Below are 26,092 nucleotides of genomic sequence, written 5' to 3'. Positions count from 1 at the left end.
TAGCTTAAGCACTTAAAATCTGCAAATGAACTATAATATGCAAGTTGCTTGACTTTAACAGCATATTAGTTTTAAAAAATTATGATCTGTAAATATGTTAAAAAATAAAGACTAGAAAAAATCATAAATTTGAGCAAATTTAATATAAACCAAACTATAAAAATTTCAGCAGCATTACTAAATCTTTTGTAATTCTGTATCAAGTAATGCATATTTTCTTAATCTGTGAAAACACTACACTTCATTGATTCTGCAATTTTACTTTTTTTAAATAAATAAAATACTAATAGTTTATTATTAGAACATTTATATTGATTAATTCACATTTATATAAAAACTGTTATGAATTTATTTTACAATAATTAACAGTTCATCGCAACATTACAATCAACAAGAAAAAATTGTTTTTGTGATGATTTGTGTCCTTAACAATAAATTCATTCCTAAACACAGGATTTTTTTAAAAAACTTTTTCCCATATATCGTTTTTACAAATGTTTTTAAGTACAGAAAAGAAATTTATGAATTTTGAGCAACGTTTCGTCAGCACCAAAATAAAAAAATCTTTTAAATATTTGAAGATAAACTTCAAACATTATCGTCAGAAGAGTTTGTATATTTATTTTTCTGTCGAAATTATCGGTACCCGCAATGCCATGAATTTTACAACACAATACTATGCTTAAGAGGAAGTGGTGTTAGTTTAGTTAGTGCACAATATTCTTAAATAGCCCAAACCACACCACTTTAAAAGACGGAAAATCCGCCTTGATCACTTTAAATTACTGCCAGAAATAATGGCTGAGAGGGATAACCTTTAAAAAAAAAATGGGGGGAAGCGCGCACATACAAGCACACGACATCACGTACAATATATGACATATACAAGGACGGACTCTGATGATGTTTGTATATCTATATTTTCTATATATATATATATTTTTCTTTTTTCTTTATATTTATTTTATATATATATAGATATATATATAACTTGTAGAACTGCTGCTTGTTCCATTCTCTACCCGGATTAAGAGATTGGAATAAGTAGCTAATACTCTAATTGCAAAATGGGAGAATATGAAAATTTATGGCAATTTATGGCATCTATGATGATTGTGGCACTGTTCCATTCACGTTTGCAAAATTGCTATATAATTTTTAAGTCAGTGGCACATAACTTGGCTCGTTTGAGATGATTTTCTAGAGGTGGTGGTGTTTGAGAAACAAAAAAAATTTCTTCACATGAACTGGCACTATTATATGATTAAAAAAAGGATTATACACTTGAGCACAGTTTCAAATAATTCAACTATTTCTTTTCTTCTTTCTTGGGTTCTACTATGTTGGCATTAGTCACATGTCCAGCTTGAGTAGTATAGGCATTACCACTGATTTGCTTGTCTATATATTTGATTGATTCGTTCAAGAAGTTCTGAAACGATGTTAATGCAGCTACGATAGCTGGACTACCAAAACCATGAGTTATGAGTGAGAAATGTGATAAGTGACGTTGAATGGTCGGTTCCAGAATAATTTGAGGCCTTGTGTTGCAAAGGGGTGAACGATCTTGATTTAAGCAATCGATAAATTCTTTGAGTATTTGTCTACAAAAAAAAAATTAAATTATTAGTTACATTACATTATATATAATTTTTTTATATGTAAATTGTTTTTTTAAACTTTTTCCCCGATAGAATTTAACTTAAAAATACTATATATCATATACGAGATAGCTATACATTCAAAATATGAAACTACATAAATATAGTCAGCAATAAGAGTTAGGACAAGTTAAGAAATGTAGTCTGTGATTAAGCTAAGGTTCCGGGACATGAGGCCCTAAGAAGGGCAAGAATTGTCCGCTTTTTAGAAAAAGTAGACCTAGTTATAATACCTCGTTGACAAGTAGAACTTCTAACAAAAGGGGGGAAAATATATCTCAAAATTATTGCCGAATGAACAAGGTCACCTTCGTGTATATATATGTATCTATATATACACTCACGTATTGCAATACTGGGGAAAATTTCGAACGAATTAATCACGTGTCTATACCAAGTTCGTCAGGTAGTCGTTAGATGTCGTTAGAGGCTTTGGTTACACCTCTTCGAAGAAAGATCTCATTCCCTCCTGTCTGTCCCTTTAGGGATGTGGCCTTGCAGATCGATACCCGAGATAGAACTCAGTCACACCCACTAATTTCCTCTATCCATGCTCTTATAGATGCAATACAGGAGGGTATATACACTGATAGAGGCTTGGGTTCAGATTACAACATGTAACATAGTTCCGCTCTTATCCTGACCGTAACTGACTCCTGTAATAAGTAACGCCTCCAAATATTCTTATGAAATAAAATAGCTCTACGGATGCTTTGTGTATACTTTATACAGATAATAATATATTAAGTTTAATAGCTTTGTCGGAAAGCGTACTAAGAAAAAGCGCGATAAAAATCCCAGTTAAAAAAGAAATGTATACCATTTTTTTTAATATTAAATCAGATTAATGTATTAAATTGTCATAAAAAATAAGGAAAGATATTGCTAAAATTAATTTTTTTTACTCACTTAGTGGCGATAATCAAGTCTTTTCTCCTGAATAGATCGTTTGTATCACTATGTCGACATATATATTCTGCTACTTGACGAGATGGAAATTCTGTTTCGCAAACATATCCAAAGTCTCTAGCCAAATGAATAGATTCACCTAAACAAATATTAAAAAATATTGATTTAAAAGTATTTATAGAACTTCTACTCTTTATATAATCTTACAATGTTTTAAAGTATTTTAATAAAAAATTTTAACTTTCTTTAGAAAAATTGTAACTCAAATATTCAAATTTGTAGAAAATATTTTTATAACTTCATAAACTGATACATTTACACACAGATAGATCTTAAAAAATCTCAGGATATAGTACTTACTAACAGATAAGACATTAAACTTTATCTTATATTTTTTAAGTTTATATCCTGCAAATATTCATGGAATTTATTTAGTTTGTTTTTAATATAATATTCTTTTTCTTTTTGCGATTTTACAAATAATTATTATAACAATTTTTTTATAAAAATAAAATTTTATATTTCCTTAAAATAAGTAAATTATGAAGTATTTAAGATATATATGTAATTCTATAAGTGTATGTTGTGTGTGTATGTATGTATATATATATATATATATATATATATATAATAATTAAATCAATAAAAATTCAGATAATAAATAATTATTATTATAAATTAACAAGTTCTAAGTTTTAGATTATTACAACATACTAAAAATTTCTATATAAAAGAACAAGTAAAATCAATTTTCTAGCAATATTTAAATATTTAATATTAAGAATAATTAATAAAATTCTCTGTAAAAATTTTTCTTTATTGTTTTTTTAGAACTACAACCCTTTAAGTATTGTGCCTCTTACAAGTATGAAGGAAGTTATAAATGATCCTAAGGCAACTATTTTTTTTTATTTTTTTTATTACGGTTCAGCGTACAGATAATTTCTTATATCCGTCTAGACGAATTTATAATTTGAACTGAATTTTTTTAATATAATTTTTTAGAAACAATTTTAAGAAAACGTCTATATATTTTTCCCATTAAAACTGACTTTAAATAGAATATTATAAAAGTTCGGTTGAGTCAGAGATACACTTACATTAAGAATTAGAAATAATTGAGAATATTTAGATCAAAGAGAAAGAGATTGAGGACACAAAGTAAAAACTAGTTCTTTCATTGAGTGATGATATTTGTAACGCTATTGGCTGTTTTTCTAGACAAATATTAAGAAATAATTATTATATAATCTGTTTTTCAATACATGAAATACTATACTTTAGGATAAAGAGAATTTTGTGTTTTATTTCTCTATTGTATATAGGCTAAATATAACAATGTTAAAACAATATTTTCAGATTGTTTATACAGTAAGAAAAACTTATTAACAACTTTTTACTGTGTACAAATATCGTTTAATATTCAAATTTATGGATAGTAAAAATATATTTTACTGAAGTGTTGAACTGTAAAAGAAAATATTTCTGATCTATAAAATATATACTTTGAAACTGTAAAAATTAAAACAAAAATTAGCAAGGTTTATACTAAAACTTACGGACCAGTAAAAATCTATAAGACAATAAAATATTACAAAAGTATTTTTACCGAATAGAATTGATTTATAATCCCACCAATGTTTTCTACTAAGCAACAACAATTTTACCTGTATTTGAACAATAAAAAACTGTTAAAAGTGTAATCTATGTTTGCGAATCGTTAAAAAAATATTCTTTCCGGACAATAAAAACAAATATATAGCTAGTATCATTTATATAACGGACAAAGTATTATAATATGAAAACACCTGTCTACACGACAGTTGGAAATGTGCCAAATCAAACTGGACATCTATTGGAGGAAAAATAATCCAATTTCCGTCGTCCATTGTTCTGTTAACGTTTTCAAAACACGGTAGTCCAACGCACACGCGTTTTTCACTCGCCCCCACTTGATTGAAAGATACACACAAGATACAAGCGGAAGACTGAGCAGGTGTTAACCTATCCTTCTCTATTAAACTATTACGCATCATCAGATATTATAGAATTTCTCACGTCTTCAACGGAAGTTAAGAATAGCACGCACTAAAAAAAGAGAAGGGGATGTCGTGTGTGTGTGGGAAATGCATTATCTCTTCTAATGAAATTCGTTAACGGAAAACAACCGTTTATACAGGTGTGGTAATTGCACATACAGGAAATGATCCCTCTATGTGCATCTTTAAAGTCAGCAAGATTGATCGAATCTAAATTAATTACTAAAGAGTGCTCATTAAAAATTGGTGATTATTGAATATTAATTAATGCCAAGAATCTAATTAACGAGTTTTTATGTACAGCTATACATTGAATATAACTTTTTAAAGTTTTCTTGAAATCATAAATCTGGAAAAGTATTTATTAATGAGACAGGATGTGATACAAGTTTGTATGCACATGTCCACTCTATAAACGAATATAAAAAACGGACAGACCAACATACGCATGACACGTTTATCTAGAACATTAAAATTCTGGATGATCTTTATCACAGTTATAGTTATAGAAAGAATAAAACTGTGCACGTCTTCGCGCGCGCCTGCATGCTCTCATCAAGTTATAACTAAAAAGATGCATAAAGAAAAAAAGTTTGTGTATGTGTTTGTATAGATATGTATAGCGAGGAGGCCCGAAATCCCAGCACGTGCTTCTGGTTCTCCGGAACCACCTGCCGGGTCGTTGAACCATGAGGACCGCACAGGGCACGCATGAAGAGGACCCTCTCCCTTCTTTCTCCGGTTCCCGTAGAAGCTGGTATAATTAAAGTTACGCGATTCTTACCTTCCACCAATGAGGTTAACAGAGTGACGTTGGCAGCTTTTCTTCTACCTGCAGGCAAATTTAAACCGATTTTCTCTAGTTTCTCTCGAAGTGATCGTCCACCATTTTTTGACTTGGCCCTGAAATTATGTAGAATAAAATTAAGGAGAATAACGAAATGCACTGTAGCATCCTAACAATTTTCTAGTCACAATGAAATTTTGAAGTAACAAGATTTGAAGATTATTATGGCTACACATCGGTAAAAACGGAAAAGTTTCTTTTTCTTCTTTAGGATGTTGACACCTGCACGCTCGAAGGATCAGACAGGTGTGCCCAGGTGTGACCCAATCTGAGCTTGTTAGCAGTCGCAAAGCGCGAGTACATCGAAAGATGCAATCGCTGACAGAAAAAGGAATAAAAATTTAGATTCTTTGGTCACTAAACTTAAAATTCTGCCAGCCATTTTTTAATTTCGTCCACAAAAATCAAGAGAATGGGTTAAAAATGTAGGTGTTCACTTATCTATTTTCTCATAGATGCAATTATTTTCCTATACATCAGTGCTCTATAACTATTATTTTTATAGTTTGAAGGTTGGAATTTTATAAAAATCAAGATTATCCATGGATTTTTTTAAAAATGTGTTCACAAAAATGCCCAGTATTTAGCAATATCATAATCATCAAAAGTATAACTTGATAATACCAGTAAATGTTTGCTAAAGATACTATCTCTTGTTCGTGGCAAAGGTTTGTACTCAACATAAACGAGAACATTACAAATTCATTACCATGCATAGGGACTTAAATAAATTCATAATGGGGCAAGGCAGCTGCTAATGTAATCTGATTAGAACCAAATGAACCTCTTTATCTTTAATTTTGATATCTAACAGGAAACGGATATTTTTTTAATCGTCATCTTCTCTTCTGTGCAATAATTGATGTAAAGATGATGATGAGTGTTTCCTGTCGTTTTAGCAATTACAGAGAAATAACTTGTTTCTATTTTTCACCCCCAACGTTGAGTCTTTAACCCTTGCCGTGAGGTTGAAGGAAGTGGAACGTTGCTTTATAGACGGGTTGACTGATCGTGATCAGATTATTAACATGTCTATTAAGGGGCGACTGATGGGTTCCAACATCTCGAAACGTCTCATCCTGTGGAGTAATTTTTATTTTTCCATTTTCCCATTCATATATTATGTGAATGAAACGTAGCATTCACCTGCTCATCTCGAACATCTGGCGTGATGTACAGACACGTACCTATGATAAAGAAGTTTTTGAGAAATGATTCTTTCTATTTTTATCCGTTTTATTGGTATTATTTGAAGTTTCATAGAAGCAATGATCCCTGACTGTAATAACCCAACCTTGACATTCCTAAATGGGGCGGATGCTAAGGGTGATGTACCCAGTGAGGAACGTAATAGTTCGTTGAATGCTATTTAAACTATGTTTCCGTAACAACGTAACAGACAATTACTTCCTCATTTTTATTCCTGGTAGGGTTATGTGGAAATATGGAAAAACATATCCTAGTACAGGAATCCCTTAGCCTTTACACAAACTGTTTAATACACAACAAAATGAAAGTTGGTTAAATTTAATAAATTATGAATTTTCTGATTTTAACACGAAATTACACTTAGATTTTGATATGTAAAGCCAAACCTGACAAATATTATAAAAAAGTACAGTCTATAAAGCTGCACTCACTGTGCTGAATGCAGTTTTATAGCTAAATCGTTACAAAAATATGTAGATTTTTAGTTTTATTACATTTTTAACATGTAAATTAGTATTTAAAACATTTTTATTGTTGATTTTTAAAAGAAATTTTTTTATCTTTACATACTGAAAACTATAATAAAGTTCTATTTACTACTATATTTTCAAGATTGGAGAAAATGAAATCTTATCTTGTTACCTAAAGACGTTTTTTTATAATTATGAAATTAATTACAAGTAAAAAAAAGCCTTTTTGAGTCCTTGACATCTATTATTCAAACCGGAATTATTGTATACATATATTTTAGAAAATCCTAAACCATAAAATCGATTCGGAAAATGTTTACATAATAAATCGTTCTGTATCGTGATAGGAAGTAAGTTAGGCATTGCAAATATATAATCATCGATAATCCAACTAAGTCACGTGAATGGCCATCGATGTCGAACTTAAAAAGACGTTTTGCTCAAGGACGACGGAAGTTAATCTAGGTTGTGGGAATGAGATCGTCCGGTTCCTGTTATCATCAAGCACCCGTTCTGTACTTTTTTCTCTTGTACAGAATCGTTTCTAGAACGCATTGCCTAAGGCTATATAGAAAAATGAACAGTAGAACTGCGAAAAATATTACTTACCTTCTTAAAACACCACCCAGTAGAGATGCGTTTAAACATTCTGGTGGAGATAACCTCCTTTGAACTTCTCCAACAGTTACTTTATATTTCGACGTGGAGCTAAGAAGAGAAAGACGACCCGGAACTGAGCAAAATACGTCCGTTTGTCCAGATGCACCCGATAATTGTATATCTTTATGGTTTTCTGTATTTCTTGGTTTCATTCCTGTAACATTGTTCTCAGGTTACTTTCAAAAATAAAAGTGTTATCTTTGTAATCTTCTTATGACTCATAGCCCTACATACCTTTCCTTATAACGCTATTGTGATCCGTTGAAAATAAATTGTTAGCATCTTCTACCGTAGGTGTCTATTAAAAATATATATATATATATTTAAAAATTAATATTTTAACGGAGTTCATTTCTAATAGCATTACTGTATTTTAAAAGATGTAAAAATATAAAAATTGTGTACGTGATTGCAAAGCATTTCAAAATGGCGACAGGATTCTAACGTGATGTTGATTGGCTTCGTTAGTCAAAATATTGTCAAAGCCGTTTGCATAGAGAGCAGTCGCCTTTTATTGAACGTGAGATAATTAGGATTAAACGAGATTTCAACATTTTTTCTGTTTTTCAATCACTTTCTTCCGATATTTAGTATTAAATGATGACTAACAATTCTCTCTTGTCTTCGCCTCTTAAGATACTTCAACGTAATTTGTAACATCGTTAAGGCAGCTTTATCCATAAATTTTTTGTTTATTTACTTTAAAATTTCAAAAATTTATTATTTTTTATCGAAACTTTTTAAAATAAAGCTATATATTGCTTAATTTTTTTTCTAATGTTAAAACTCCATTCTTTAATCATATTTTCTAGTTATTATAAAGCCGAATCTACATAAAAACTATATTTATATATCATTATTTTTTAATATAAAATTATTTTACACACTTGAATAATTTACAAAAAGAAATTTTCCATAAATTAAAACGAGTTGAGATTTTTCCAATAAAAACTCGTAATTTATTATCCTCTCCGATAAATAATTTTTATATAATATTTCCTTAAAAATGTATGAATTATTCTTAAGTCCATTCAACTTTTGTGCGTTTTTTCCTAAATAATTTCTATGTTTCGATTTAAAATTCTTCTATGAACCCTATGACTTATATATGAATCAACCTGAGTCAAACAGCTTAAACAATATACAAAATATTCAAGTTCCTTTTTATATAAACCTATTATGTATTTATATAACATATTTTACTTGGCGAGTAATAACTTTCAATATGTATGCCCTATTTCTTTTATTTTGTCATTATTTTGATAAGATTTCCTTTAGGGATTTTCCTATTGGATTCATTTGTATGCAAACCTGTATCAATTCCTGAACTAATATTTCTATTTTCGGACCCACATAAAACTAGATTTATTTCTTTTTCTTCCATTCAAGTTTATTCAATCAAATCTTTATTGAGTTTATATATAATTCTTACTTAAATTGCATGACAAAGTTTGTTTGTTTATAAGAATTTCAGTTATGTGTAATTTATTTAGATGAAAACTTTATGTAAATGTACAGATTTATATATTAAAACACGCACGTAGTGTACATGTTTATATTTTAACAATTGAAGTTGTTTTATGCACTCACAAAACTTAAATTATTTTTTTTTTCTTGGCGAAATCTGTGTACAACTATTTACATTACTTAAATTACTTTAGTTATTCAATGTTCACGATCGTTTTCTAGTCGGCGAAAACACGATTTCGATCTTGGGTGGACGGGTTCATTAGTTAGGTGACCCTATAATCTTATCAGGAACGCCTCGAAATGGCAGAGGAAATGAATGACAACGAAATAGGAAAACAATTTCTTATATTATATATATGTATCTTCAAACTACATTGAATAGAGGGAAGGCCTGAAGTGACGTCAACGACACGTGACACGATTAAAGGAGGAACGTAACGGAAATGGGAAAAAAAGAGAGAATAAAAAAATTTCCCACGGTTTTCACGGTTTAGAATTCCAATATCTCGACACGCGCACAAATAAAATAAATTTAGTCACGAATGATATTAGAAATCTTAAGATTATTTTATAAATAGAAAGCATACATCATCTTACTTCAATTATTTACTTAATAAAGTATTGACACTTTATGGATTCCATAATAATCACCTGTCAAAAAATTTCTTTATAATTACTTTACACGTAATGTTTCAAGTTTAAGAAACTAGTTTAAAGTCACCTGCAACCTATTCATCATTTTAAAAACTGTTTAAAAACAATCTGACATACAATTATTTTAATATTAAAACCATATAACCTACTTTTTCTATATTTAAATCTATCGTGAGTGAGAAGCTATTCCCACGACTTTACACAGGAAGAAACCAAGCAAACAATGATTATTAATCTACACGTCTAGCTTAAAATATAAAAGGTTTATTTATTTTAAATTTAGTCGTCCTACATTTATAAAGCATTTTAAGTTTCAACCCCTCAACTTTTCTTGCTTTAATTTCACCTTTAAAAAAAATTCACTACAGGAAAAATCTATCTTATATAATATGCTGGAAGATATCAAGTATCACATTATAGGGAAGAAATTATTTTTAAAAAAAGTTTCAAAATTGTTTCTAAGCAACGAAAGTAAGAGGATAAACTCTACTTGATAAGTACGATATGCTATCTGAATGGGATAATGCAACCTTTAGAAAGTAATCCACCCTCGAAGGAAAAACAAGATTCTAATCAGTACCTAAGACCCCAAAGCATCTTACAGGCTGATAATTACCGAAGGACGTTTCAGGAACCTTACGACACATCCTGACGATACATCATCCCCGAAAATGGCATTCGATGGTCAAGACCTTCATGAATATGCAAGATATAGGGAGAACTACAGTGGAATTTTACAGATATGCCCTGCATCATCTATCTTCCGGGATCGATGGAGAAGTCTCCTATCTAAAAATTACCTTTTTTTTTTTATCTATCAGCCAGTTTTTTAGATTTTAGAGATTGAAAGAAGCTTTGAGAATATTTTATACTACGTAAAATTTATTTAATATGACAACACATTATCATATAATTAAATATTTATTGTACCGAATCAATGCCCTTTGGTTATTATTATTATAAACCTTTAAAAGGCCCCGAATGCGGAATTAATAACTGCTATCCAGGTGTTTTTATCCTACTAGGAAGATTTATATGTATATATTAATGCAAATTTGCCGTTTCTACTAGATATTTTCTAAATACAAAAATAAGATTCATAATTATTTAGATCTGTGAATATTTTAAAAAGTTTTGATATATTCAAACTTAAATTAATATTAACTGAGAATACCAGAAGAAATGTTTTAGTGCTACATTTCAGGCCTGTATCAATTGATCATTGAAAGATGATTCTGTATATATTCTATGTAGACCTGGCGCGCAGATTTTAAAAGTTAAAGCTGTATTTTCGTGATATAGATGATATGTTAAACCTTCCTATTTTGGATCTTATTCTTAAAAATATACTAAATCTTATAGTTTAATCACAGAAGGATTTGTCTGTATTCAAATCCGATATCCGAGAGACAAGTTTTAAAAAAAAAATCCATTTTCGTACACAGAATTATGTATATTTTCATTCATTTCTACTAATAGAAGGCGTACTTAGAGTTTAAGCCAAAAATAATTAATTTCTTCTAGGATATTAAATATTTCTTGCTTGATGTTTACTTGATTCGCATTTTATAAGCAACCTATTATTTACAACACTAAGTAAAATGAATATTAAATTTCATGAAAATTTTTAGTAAAACAGGATAATTTCTACCTTGTGTAATGCATAATTAGGATATAGACCCACGCTAACTGATTGGATACTAGCCAAAATTTCAGTTTAAACTGACTATAATTCATAAACTTTGTAGTATAGAACTGAAAATAATTAATGTCAAGGCTCCATATTTATATTATCTTTATAACCTTCGAAGTAATGGGATATTTATAAATATCAAAAAAAATGTATATATTCTATTCACGCTATTAAATTACCAAAGATTATTAAAACTTAATGAAAAACAAATTATATCAACTAATATCTTAGATTTGAACAAGGAAATAGTCCTCACAGATAAATTATGCGAATGTTTCTTAGAAAAGTTTAAAAATATAAATCATTTTTAGTTTATCAAATACCTATTTTTATATAAGAAAACGCATTTATAAAGTCATTAAAATATTTTTACATCAAAATCTCCTTCAAATCATTGCTTATATCAGCTAGGATACTCTCAAAATATATTTAAAAACCATACAAAGAATTGATATACCTTCCATTAAAGCGTAAGGTTTATCAAAGAAAAATCACTGTATTTACACAATAAAACACACTAGTTACAACTGCAGATGAGTCGAAATTGTTTTTTCATTATCTTTTTTTGGCATGAATCTAACTGTGAGATACAAAACAGCGAGTCATTAAAAGCCAGACAAAGCGAAACCATCTACGCACCAATTAACAACACTGTATCAAAATCAAGATAATCGCTTTCCTTATCTATCATCATGTAAACAAACGCAAGTGTATTGTCGAAGCAATTAATATGTTATCGCTTTTCCATTACTTACATATATTTTTTAAACCTTTTTTTTAATAATATATACACACATTTTCCTTTGACATGCGTCTTTAAATAGTCTTGTCATAGTAGATAAATATTTTATTTTATCGATCTTCTAAATCTGTAAACCAGTTAAGGATGCTTTAATAAAGCCACGCTAACGAACAATCATTAAATCTGAAGATCTTAAACGAGTAGTTATTATAAAGGCACAAACAGCAGAATCAAATATTCAAAAGGGTAGGGATTGCATCTCAGGTTGTTGACCCTTACTACATGATTTCTTTTTTTATTATTATTATTAAATTAATTACAGAGATACTAATTTGAGTTTTGTCTCTTCCTTCCTAAATAACGATATGGGATACTATAACTAAAGGGGGGAGATCTTACGGTAAATTTGTAAAACGTGAAAAAGTTAGGGGAATTCCCTCGAAGTCACGTCACGTGACATGCATTTTAGCATCCGGAATAGAAACAGGTCCTAGTACAGAGGTGCCAAGAGGCATTTTCATATATATATTTTCTGGTGTTGTGATTCGCTAATTGACCGGTAGATGGAGCAATCCGGAAAATTTCTCTCCTCCAACTCCTCTATTCATGCTTCAGAGACAGTTTTACAGTTTTGTTAACGTTTAAAAAATTAACTAACTACTTAAACATAATGTTATTTTAATTAAACAAAGAATTTAGATTCAAAAATTATTTTTGATACTTTTTCCAATTGAATAATTCTGAAGACTTTTATATAAAAATTAAAAAACAAAACTAGATTCTAACGAGTTGATACTAAACAATGGAAATTCCACACTATTAAAACTATTTTATACAACGAAGAGTACTTCAAAAAAAATTTTAAAAAATGTAAATTAAAGTGCATAAAATTCTTTAATATTTCGACTTGAAAATTTAAAAAGTTTCAAGTTTTTGACATATTTTATATTTGTCACTGGTACAGTAGAAATACTTACTAAAAAACTGATAATTTTTGTTATTTATTTTGAGTTTATCAAAGATTTCTAGAAATAACTTCGCTATATTTCGAAGCAAGATAAAGCGAAAAGAAAGTGTAATACTGTATATTGAATTCCCAATTGGGTAGATTTTATTAATATAGCAATTAGATCTTGTAAAAGTGAAAGTAAACGCTTCAACTATTTTGTTAATTATTTTCATTAATTAAAGTTTATTATATATATATATATATATATATATATATATATTATATATTTTTTATTAATGTAGAACATTAAAAACTATTAGAATTGATAATTATGTTTGAGAGATTCTTCTAATTTACAGTTCATTTAGGTATTTCTTGTCAAACAATAGTCAAATTTAATTAAATTAGTCTAAAAATCATGAACTTCGAAACGGTCTCAAACTTCAGAAATTAATATTTAAATTAAAAACTTTAAATATGATTAACATCATTTTGTTTTATTGTTTAATTACTATAAAATGATTATATTTGTTGTTTGATAATTAGGAAGTAAGTCAGCGTAGATAATTACACGAAAGTAATTTTAAAATATATTTAAAAAATTGTTCTAATTTTAGTTATTACGTTTCATATTAAAAATGCACAAAAGAAAAATTTTGAATTTTTAAACAATTCTTAATTAACACAACAATATTGTTTCATTGTTTTTTTGTAAATATATTATTAAAGAATTTTACATCTTTGGCCTATAAAATATAAGAACCTTGAACTTCTTTGTTCATCACTTTCATAGCTTTGACCAAGTCAGGTGAATCCTTAACTTGTAAACAGGGGGATCCTATACACTTTTACGTGAAGTTTGATTCAAACTCTGTGTATAAATATACATGATTTTTTTATTTCTACACCTCATATACGACTGTATTAAACTTGATCATCATTCGGTTTTAAAATTATTCAACTAAAACGATATAATTAATTAAGTAAAAATTGTATTTTTTAATTCAATAAATAATTAGGGAAAAAACGTTTTGTATGGACTAATTATTTTTGAATTAAATTATATATAAAAATAAAACAATTGTTTTCTATTGATATCTAATGTAATTTTAACAGCAAAAAAATAATATAAAAGTGTAACTTGATTGTATTTTTATTTTTGTCCGATTAATTAATTATTTAACTTTAAAAACTTTTATTATTATGTTGTATAATTTAAATAGATTTAACTACAGTGTGAATTGATAAGTATAAAAAAATGCAAATAATTTTAAAACTTAAATTTACATAAAAGCAACCACATAGAACAATGTGTAGTACTAATAATATAACTAAAAATTGCACTTTTTTAAAACTAAAAATATATTTTAATAATTAAATTTATAAAAGCTGTACAAATTTGCTGATCACTAGTAATAGAATATTAATATATGTATGATTCATATAAAAAATTCCCTATAATTTTAATTATTTTAAGTAAATATATATATATAGCTATTTTGTAATTTTTAAATGGATTTTATTCATTAGAAACTTTAAATAAATTATACTTCATCGATTATAATTTCAATATCGATATTTACTTTAAAAAATCCAAGCTTATCTGCTAGAATTAACTAAAAATTTAAAACATTTTCTTAAATAATAATTCACTTATCAAAGAACAGATATGATCTAACTGCATTTATCAATTAACATTGTAAATTTAGGAAGAAAATTAAAAATAATTATAAGAAACACAATGATCTTATTCTATAGTTAAATATGAATGGTCGTTTATATAGTAGTAGTCGCCGGGGGTACAATAAATCGCACCTTCTAGCTTCAGGTGGTCGATTATTAAAGAAGTCGGTTGTTACCCTAGAGGTAGTGTCTATGAATGATGCAGAAGAGACGGACAGAATTGTGGGTAATGAGGTCATTTACGGCGTCCTAATGGCCTTAGCTACCGATTACGGCTTGTACCTACAGATTATAGTTTAACACAGAAAGAGAGAACAGACTAGCAGGTGAGCGACCCTTTCAGAAGAGTTGGCTTATCTCAAAAAAAAAAGAAAAGAATACAAAAAAATAACTGCAGTACTACATAATTGGGAATGATTATCAGGTTTTATGAAAGCTATTTTTTTATTTATTCAGCACTAAATATTCTTAAAACAAGCAAGAAAATGGAATAAATAACATAGAATCCTCCTGAATATGCACGCATTCAAAGTTTAAACGAGTGGGCGTTTTTTATGAATTAATTTTAAACTGTTGATTTATAATAATATACATTTTATTAATTTTATATAAACATAAATTTGGGCGTTTGGAGTGTTAAAAAAATGTTTAAAAATCAGAATTATACTTTCAGATTGTCGCTTAATCTGATAAAACATTTTCACCTCCGCTATCACGTTGTCATTGATGACAGGATGAGAAAAAAAGTTTGAATCCGTATATATTAAAAGGGAGTAAATTAAGATAACTGAAAATTAACATGCAATAGAGTGTACTTCGTATCAAACACATTGAAATCACGATTGGAATTTTTACAGACATCCGCATGCAACACCATCTAACCAGTTATCCTGATAAATGCCAGAGGGCTAGAACTACCTAGTCCCGGAGGGATGAAGAATCACCACGCAGCATACCAATGGTGGCATTTACCTTTTGGATAGCAGTGCTACTTCTAGTTTCTAGCTTGTTTCATTCTAGCAAGACTTATTATTTTCATCCATTTGCAACATTACACTTTTTTTTGTTTTGTTTTTTGATAAATTGGCAAAACTATAAACTTAAATTTGCCTAAAATCTAAGTAATGAATCACGAGAATAATAAATATCCCTATGCATGCAATCATGCTGTATCATACATAAGATCATCTTCGATAGAGCATCTGTCACGCAAACTAATAAAGTAACGAATATGGCTGTGTAATAGCCATTAATGAAAGAATTTCGTCCACATATGGATCGTGGTGAATCATTAAGAGTGAATCACTCCACGTTTCAATGGAATAAATGAGATACTGAAGTGACCAGTTTAAATACTGACCTTGACTTTCTCTTGTTAAGCTAGTGTCCTTGATTGTTCAAGGTTGAAGTACGTTAGTTATTCACCACATCACCGGAAATTCAAAAATCTATTGTACTTTTGGGACGATTGCGATTTCTTCAATACAATAACGCCGAAAAATGATTTGTATTCACATTTATGAAACCGTTATGAATTCTCACAGTTTAAGTAATTTTCTGGATAAGATTTAAAATAGAACTTAAGAAAATTTTTAAAACTGCAGTCGAATTTTCTTTTTAAAAAAATTCTAAATAAAAACCTTATTTTGAATGTTAAACTCTTGGAAAACAAGGAAAACACCCTTTGGAGCAATTGTGCATTTTTTCCTCCTAAGATTCTTGGATGAGATAAACAATTATTAGTTACATATCGTCAAAAACATACCTTACAACATTCCACATTTCGTAATTATCAAAATGAAAACTGACATGCAATCAAAATATTTGTGAAAATAGAAAAAAATAATGTACAATTTCGGATGAACCGTGTGCATAATTTTTTTCATTTCTGAAAAAGTATTTAAACTTTCGATATGAAAGCGTTACAATACTCGACTCTACTCCAGATCGAGAAACAAGGAAAAAAAAGAACCTCATGAATATATTCGTGCATAGAAATAATGCCATAAATACAACGAATGCATAGTTTCATTATTCTTTTTTGATTCCTTGACCACCTATGTTGAGCATTATTTACAATGATGAACAATTCCATTGTGCCAGTTAAAGCAAAATATTGAAGCACAATGATACGTTATGTTATCTTAGAAAAATCGAGTTATAAAATATCTTACACGTTCTTAAATTAGAATGATCTTATCTGATTCGACAATTTATAGCTTGTGCTACAAAATGTTATCTAAATTGAAACTGAAGTCATTTCAGTATTAGATTACTTAGACCTTTATTTTTTTCTATTAACTGTAACTCTATTGTATCCATCATTCTGTAATATAGTAACACAGCAAATTTGATCTCGAGATATATCTTTTTAAATTTAGTAAAACGAGTAATTCTGCCTTTTATATTCTATTTTTTTTAACCTGTCTATAAGTTGGAAACAATAACTTTACTGAAGTTGGCTTCATTTTACTATAAATATAACAGATGCTAATGTTCTGCGATTCAATTAATTTTAGGATGTATTTATAATTTCTGTAATATTTTTATTAATATATTCTCTATTATCTCTTATTAACACGTAGGATGTTAAAATTATTATTACATTGTTAAAGTTATTAAATAAGAATAATAAAACTAACGATGGATTTTATAAACAGACTTTAAAAAAGTAATAGAAATTGAATAAAAACATTAAAATAGTCTGATTTTAAGTTGAATCTTCTCTGTTCTTAATGGGATATTCTATGGTAAACATAAAATAATGGATTTATCAGCTAAGGAACTCACGAGTCATCGCAGTTTGTAATGAATCTAATTAAAGACCATCACAAAATGAAATTATTATTTTTGATTGAATTTTTAATGATGTTTACAGTTTATTAAATAACAAAGCATTAAATTGAGCATAATAATCTATATCTATAGCACTAAACAAAGTTCTTCTCCAACATTAAATTTTAAAAAAGTGCTCATTGTTAAATTTACTAAAAACATTCAAGGCTTCACCGCAACACACGTACAATTTTCATGAGTCCATTAAAAACATAATATAATTGCATTCGTCTTTTATATAAATATCAGATTCTCGATGTAAAGATTTAAATTAAAATATTTAGATGCGTAATGTAATTAATTTGTAGCTACGATTCTAACAATTCAAATAGAAAAAAGAAGTTGCGGATTTGAAACAAAAATTCGTGAACTTTTTACCTAAATTCGAACGTTTTTATTCCAAAAGAAAAAAAATTTTTCTAGAAATATTTATAATGTAGATAACATTTTACGGTCTAATAGTAATTAAAACTAATTAATGCAATTTCATCCATCTTTTATTTATCTAGAATTAAAAAAGTAAGACCTTTCTACCAATCACCGTTACTTGAAAAATCATCTTCTTGAGTATCTCAGACACAAGATTGGGTCGATGACCGATTTGAGATGTTCGTCAAGGGAGGGGTCATTGGCCTACAAGACGACACCGCGTGTTGGAATGTCGGTACGGTCACGTGGACAATCAAAAGCCGGTCCCGGAACCAGCAGGACCACCTGACGTGGATGTGTCCATAGCACGTGATTGTTCGAGACCTTTGTTGACTTCGTCGGCAAGACGAACATTCATTCATCTTTGTATGATCTCATAGTAAAAACCCATTTTAAGACAACACAAATAGCTTATTTCTAAATTTATTAGAAGAGAGAAATGTTTCTTCAAAACAATTTGCTTCGACCTTATCATATATTCGAGTCACAAACAAATATAATTTATTCTCTTGAGATTCGTCACTTCAAAACAAATTTTAAATCGAGCCGCCTTCATTAGAAAACCAAATAAGTAGGCAGGTATATAAACACTTTTTTCCCCTCTACATTTAAATACGTTTTATGATAGATCCAGAAATGTTTGATTCATCCATATTAAACAGAAATGATTTCGGAACTATTGGCTTCTTCAAAGCATTGACAGTTAAAACGAAATGACAAGAACTTGTTTGTATTATCGCTTACGATATCAAACCATCAAGTTTTCTGCAGGACAAGATCCGGAACGACGATCGTTTATGCACGCGAACTGCACGGGGGAGCAACTCAGAACGATCAGTTGAATGTTTTAGAGCCCAGTCTTGCTTGTTTTTCTATCGACTATCGATATAAAGGCTCGAGCAATTGCCAATCTCATCTCGAAAAACAATCATTTAAATCTTCCTCTTCTCTTATATTTTTCACTGACTAAGAGCAACTTGATCAAACTATACTTTGATAATTGTATTCATTTAGTATAAGACTTAAATGACAGCTGGAACCTTCCTTCTAATGTTTAATGTTTACAAAACATAAATCCTACTTTGAAACGGTTTAAACATTGTTTCTAATTTCTCGATTAAAAAAAAACTCAAATCTTGCTTCCAGTTTACTCCCTAAATCTTGTTTTACTCCCTAACACAGCTCTAATCTCTTAAAGTTCTCACGATAGCTCAAGACGACAAGCTTTTATTGAGGGGAGAAATTGCTAAACTTTGCATTAAAAAGAACATTTCGAAGAAAATTGCTTAAATTTTTTTAATCAATAATGACCAAAATTGATTTGTACACAAAATAACTTAGAAATTTTCCATAATATAAGCAAAACATTTCATTACACTAAATTATTTAACGATTCCGAATGCTTTTAATATAAGAAAAATTTATTAAAAATGATAAAAATCAAGTTAGAATTCATTAAAATATATCCTTAAATATTAAATTTCCTGAACCACAGTAGAAAAATGCGATCCGGAATTATAAAGATGTAAAAATAAAATTTACAGGGGGGGTGATTATCAGTTCCTACATGCAAATTCTTGTTACCGTATACTTATGCAAATGAGATATTGTCTTGTTCGAAACGTAAGTAAAAAAGCATAGAAAACAATTGTGTGAATCTCCCTATTTAAAAAATAATAAATAGTTTTAGATAATAGTAATTTAAATATTAGAATAATCAACCAAAAGTATAAAAATAAATTAGTTTTTCGGCTTTGAAATACATCTCAGGTGTCTTCGTTTTTGCACTTTTTACGTCAAATTTACGTCAATGTTATACTTTCTCGTAAGAAAACTGCAAGAATGACATAAAATTGACGTAATAGTGTACATTATTGGAACAAAAGTTCAGGAAATCTCATTGTGATTATCTTGTTACTGCGCTTTATCTATTACAACTTTATAGTATTAAAACACTGTGTTAGAATTAATAATCTATTTTCGGAAGTAGTAAAAAGGAAATATATATACATATATTGAATTTTTTTACAGACCATTAGAATACCAAGGACAGATGTAAAATTCTAGCTAAACGACCTTCTGAATAAATGATCGATACACGATAGATAAAAATCACAGGGAAATCCCTATTGATAAAAATTGCTTTATTTTCACTTGTATAATTTCTTATGAGCGTATATATTCTTTGTATTTTTATATAAATAATCATGTGTAACGCACATTAGTTAGAAAATAATAATGATTAAATCTCTTCTTAGAAAGTAAAAAAGGATAAAATGATCCAACTACACGCATCCGCTATTTGAAAAATTGGCTAATGAAGTAAAGTAGCTTTTAAAATAAATTTTTAAAGTCTTTTTACGTAATTAAAAAGATTATTTAGATTCTGTGGAATTTTAGTGGGAGATTTTAGAAAATTCTCTTGTAAGCTTTTAAACTTATGACTTTAGCTTCAAACATAGACTGAAATTTAAAGCAATTTTATTATTAAGGAAAAATCGTTTTCCTTGAATAGCATTGTGATATTTAATTTACAGGATGCAGCAATTTATTTAATATTTAAAAATATATACATTTTTTAAAATTTATTATATTCCGCATTTTATAATAGAATTATCAAATTTCAACACTTTAATCTGAAGAAAATTTAATAATATTCCAATATTTGATAAGCAGAAATCGCTGGATTTCAATATTTAAAAAGGTAGAAATTAATGCTAAACGTCGAAAATTTATTTTCTGGATTCTAAATATAGAAATTAGCAATACAGGAAACTTCAACAATTAAAAAAAATGAATAAATTAAATTTAATGTAAGGAAAGTCACCTTCCCAATATTAAAGAATATAAATTTTCAATTAATTCATATTAATTGTATCAAATTCAAATATTTATAATAGAGATAATGAAAAAATATCTAAATTATTTTATTAAAGATATATAAACATTTAATGCTTTGTATCTTCAAAAACCAAAAAAAAAAAAAAAGAAAATACAGACGATGGAGTGTTTAAACGTTGCTAGATAATGCAGACGTTATGTCACGATTTGAACATTGGTATCACATTGAATAAGTGCTTTCAAAAGGGATGAAAGGAAAATATTCTTAGAATCTTACGTGCAGAAACACGAAAAAGCTATGCTGTAAAAAAACGTCGGGTCACTCGACTCTAAACCCCTTTCTTAATTCACTAAACAACAACATAATTGAGTGTTGTTAAAGGAATAGTTCTCTTGATCTTTCGACTTCAAGAATTCAGGAACAAAATGTTAGACTTTATAATTAAATTATTAATAATTTATATCAATAATAATAAATTAAATCCATTATCGAAAGTGATTTTATAGAAAAATTTTAGTATGATTTAAGTAACGTTTCTGGCTGTTTAGCGTGTTTTAAAATTACTTTTGGTAAATATATTTTATTATGTAATAAGACTAATATAAAAAATGCTAAATTTTCGTGTGAACTCGCCTCTTCTCTTTTGCTCTTTGCCATTATTCTGTTATAAAATCGACATTCTTTGTTTGAAGGAACCAAGTTGAGCATCCTTCTTTCCATCTTCTTAATGATTTATTTAGACACGACACGCATGTTTAGGTCGTCTGCATCTCACGATTTTATGCTGTACACGTGTGGACCTTGGATCCAGAACTGTTGCTCGACAACGAACGTTCAACTTTTTAACATGTAACATTTTTGACAGATTTAAAATCATTACTAAGCTGGTTACAAACTGCGTGGACGACAAGGTATTCGACATTACCTTCAAACTTTCTGATATCTAATGCAAAGTTTGAACTAGTAAACCCGATTAATGAGAAATGGGCGCTCTCTAGCATGTTGAGACGGCAAAAAAGTCGAAAATATTTTAGTAACGAGTATCTGGTGTTGCGGTTTCTCTATTGAACATGCAAGCTTACCTATCATACATGACGAGCGATCTACAAAAGATTCAACCTGTTCCAATGGTGTGTGTGTGTGGATTATTTAATAAAAAGTCCTTATAAAAGAAAAGCTCTTAAAGTGTTTATAAAATACGATGTGATGATTTAGATCAGAATAAATCCCGATTAAACATTTTAGTTTTTCGTAGCGTTCTTTAGTGTTTCATTATAACTCTTCAAAACGATAAATGTTAACAAAATCAATACACAAACAAGTGAAATAGGTAGTGAAGTATTTAACATCGTCAAGTCCCTAGTAAGGCCCCTCATGGCAGAGGTTGAGTAGATAGGAACCATGATTTTTCTAGACATTAGAAAATTAAGTAGCGCAGCAGACACTGACTTCAGATTATTATTTATAAATCAAGCTTTACTATAATTAGTTAAATACTGATTTATAAGTGAAACGAACATAAATTATGTATATAGTTTAAGTTACACTAAATAAAAATTAAGTTGCAGTTTTATATATTAAGACGTACTAAATTTTCCTACCTGTCCATCATCTAAAGTTGGAAGACCACCCGGTGTATGTAAACTGATTAAGTCCTGTTCAGAGATCATATGAGGACCATGCATCAAAACGTCCGGACGTCTGACATTACTGTATGCAGCATCCACTCGCCTTCCAGCATCGACATAAGTTCCCGAAAGTCCAGGATGCATGCTTGTTGGAATGTGAAGTGGATCATCGTCTCTTCTGTTAGCAAGGCCATGGCCTCTTTGAGGTGGATGAAGCTGTTGATATTGTTGTTGATGTTGCGCTGCCGCTAGTGGATTCAGATGTGTATATGGATCTGCATTTACATGAGGATGGTGAAATTCTAACTGCTGTTGTGGGATATTATATGGCGGAGGATAGTAGGGTGGTTGGAAGTCGGCTGATGTTGGTGTATGAGTTAATCTAGGAGTTGTGTTGAATGATGTTGCACTACCACCCACTGTACCGATGCTGGTTATAGGACCAAGAGCCGCTGCTGCTGCAGCGTGACTTCCCACCAGATCTCTACGCTCCTGTAATGTAAAAATTAAGTTTATTTTTTATGTAGTAACAGGACAAAAAAGCGTAAATATTGCATTCTCAAATAAGGACTAGATAAGTTAACGTCTAAATTAAAAAATATATAAACCAATACATGAAGATTTTTTTAAGTGTATCAGTGAATGAACCACTTCGTTTTCCGCTATGTAGTCAACACACCAAACAAATGACAGTTGGACAACGTGTTCATCGATGTGGAACCTACCTTCACTACTTTTTTATTTTTTTGCGATATATCTGCGCCAATTTTTAGACGAATTTAGAGTATAAAAATTTCACAAATTATAGTAATTTTTATAATTGTCGGCAGCATAAGGAAACCAATACTAATACGGTAACAAATAATCAGATCAGAACAAAAATGTAGATTTATGATCGATAAAGTTATGATTATGTTATTAATTGAGGTTACGAAGCATAACTGAGAGAAGATAGAACTTTAGATACAACATTAACATCTTAATGAGATTTTAATCTAAAAATTTTAATGAGATTATAATATTTTTGTAACATCCTTATGCAGTAATTGTTTTAAAAACTAAAGTTTACGCATTTATCACGTTTAAAACACTTTTCTTATTAAAAAATATAATTTGCATGCTTCTGCTTCTATACGATATAATTCTTTGCGTTTAAATTTCTTTAAAAAAATTTAACAATAATTTTAAATTTATAATTTAAACCTAAAGATTAAAATATTCCAGTTATTAAAACATATTTGTTACTCAGTTTTATACAAAGTTTATGAAGAACAATAGTTTAAATCGATAAAGTCTTGCATTGTATTTTATTAAAAGATGATAAATCTACGATGTGACAGAAGCAAGCAATATAAACTCATGTTTTCCCCCTATACAATCTTTTTAGAATAACGCATAGGGATTTTCCCTATGGAGGGGAAACGATCTAACTCTTCATTCATTTTTACAAGCTTACACAGTCATAGAGGTCATTCGACTAGAGGTAAATTTCTGAGAAATACATAATTATAGATACAGTACTGTGATCAGCAGAATTCTATACAACCGTCTGAGTAAGCTTAGTTGAAATTGTCAAAATTGCTTATATGAAGTCATTCAAATTTTCTATATAAATAATTAATAAAATATTGTTTTTAAGTAAAGACAACAGCAAATAATACACAGATATTTTATCAGTATTACTGAATTTTTGTTAATTAAAAGCGTACTCTTAACAGGTATATATTTTCGTTTATTTTAAATTTTGATATGTCTGTTAAACATTTAATTTAAAATTTAGTAATGTAAATTTTACAATTTCCTCTTTCGGTTATATATATATACAAAAAATTATAAAATTAATCTCGGTTGTTTAGATTTCATAACGTTATTCTCCACCCTTAATTTTCTTAGTAAATAGTGCTTAAAGAGTAAGTAGGATGCATGCATATTCGCAAACAGTATTTATAAAACTATAAAAACATTGCTTTAAATATAAAAAAACTAAATAAAAACGTAATTTGAAAAACATTAACTTCAAATTATTTTACATAAATCATCGTAAATATTATTTTTTAAAAACTTAGTGGAGGAGTGACTAAGTTACAAACTTGTTTCTTAAATTAAAAGTTATATGTAACTTTTAATATTTGATTAAAAATATTAGATGTTTACTATTATTTCTGTAACATTAAAAACTTGCATCAATCTTCTTTTCTAAACAACTAAGATTTATGTTACATAATTCTCTGGTAAATTTAATACATAATTTATAAATTTCCCCATTTTTCAACGAAGAAAGATTACTTCTTTTATTATTATACTAGAATAAAATTACTTTTTCTGAATAAATTAAGTGGGGGGAAAAAATTTATTAAATTTTATTTAAGCAATAAATCTCCAGTATAAATAAAGAGATGAAGCTATATTATACAAGAAAAGCAACGTAAAAACCCTTTTTAGCATTTATTTTTAATGCTACAAGCATTATAATCTTATAATTGCGCATTTATATCGTTCGTGTATAATAATGCGTGTATTATTAAATTTTAATTAATTTGATTTAATCAAAAACTGAGCGCAAGGCGGAAGTTTTGATTCAAACCGTTAAAGAAAAAAATATATACATTTTTAAAAACGTGAACTTTAAATATAGTAGTTTCCTACAGATATACAATGAAAATCCGTATCAGAACAGAAAATTTTGGCTTATCTAAACGCACTAATCATTTCCTAAAAATCTGTCAAGTTGTGTTTTTGATCTGCACGATCAACCGGCAAGAACGAACCGGATGTTAAAATATTTCATATATAAACTTATATATGTAATTTTTCTTTAAAAAATATATATATAAGTGGAATTTTAATAATGATTTTTATAATTTTATATATCGACCTAAATTACCTTAAAAATACAAAAATGTTTTATATAGAAGATATTTCCAAGACAACTCATGCACGATGGCAGAACTCGAGTTCTGGATCATTGTGATAATATCGGAATGCACACTTACTCTAGTATATCCGTTATTTTCGTCACCTTTCATGCATCACATGCTAGATTTAGCACGATTAGTCACGCCAAGTAGCATTAATGGAATTCGGGTATTGAATTTGAAAGGGGTGCTTACCATAAAAAATAAAAAAAAAAGATTCTTGATAAACATTGAGTGTTTTCGTACTAAAATCTTAATATCTATTATTCATAAAATTAATTTTTTTAAATATTTTTATAAATTTAACATATGCCTGTCTTATTTTATAACAGAAACGAACTCCTAGGAATTTTTCTTATTTTAAATTGCCTACTGCAGGACAGGTCAATCTATTGTATACTTTTAATGCCTGAAGGTATGCCGGTGATGTAGGTCAGAAGAATGGACAGCACCCTAA

General features: G+C 28.7%; 1 protein-coding gene across 2 annotated transcripts in view; it reads right to left on the bottom strand.

Annotated features, from left to right (window-relative positions):
• Positions 1-325: 325 nt before the first annotated feature.
• Positions 326-26,092, bottom strand: part of LOC136973945 (transcription factor AP-2-beta-like) — a 53,512-nt gene continuing 27,745 nt past the window's right edge. For both annotated transcript variants that reach the window (XM_067268718.1, XM_067268717.1), the window contains exons 2-7: positions 22,694-23,212; positions 8,030-8,093; positions 7,745-7,949; positions 5,394-5,512; positions 2,571-2,709; positions 326-1,604 (exon numbers count right to left, since the gene is read on the bottom strand). In XM_067268718.1, the coding sequence (XP_067124819.1) occupies positions 1,310-1,604; positions 2,571-2,709; positions 5,394-5,512; positions 7,745-7,949; positions 8,030-8,093; positions 22,694-23,212 (1,341 nt within the window). In that variant the 3' untranslated portion in view covers positions 326-1,309. The remainder of the gene's footprint in view (positions 1,605-2,570; positions 2,710-5,393; positions 5,513-7,744; positions 7,950-8,029; positions 8,094-22,693; positions 23,213-26,092) is intronic.

The sequence above is a fragment of the Centruroides vittatus genome, unplaced genomic scaffold (genome assembly GCF_030686945.1).
Source record: "Centruroides vittatus isolate TY-2023 unplaced genomic scaffold, ASM3068694v2 contig_3324, whole genome shotgun sequence".
Classification (NCBI taxonomy): Eukaryota; Metazoa; Arthropoda; class Arachnida; order Scorpiones; family Buthidae; genus Centruroides; species Centruroides vittatus.
The sequence above is the reverse complement of the archived record's forward strand: the minus strand, read 5'-3'. Positions and strand labels throughout refer to the sequence as shown.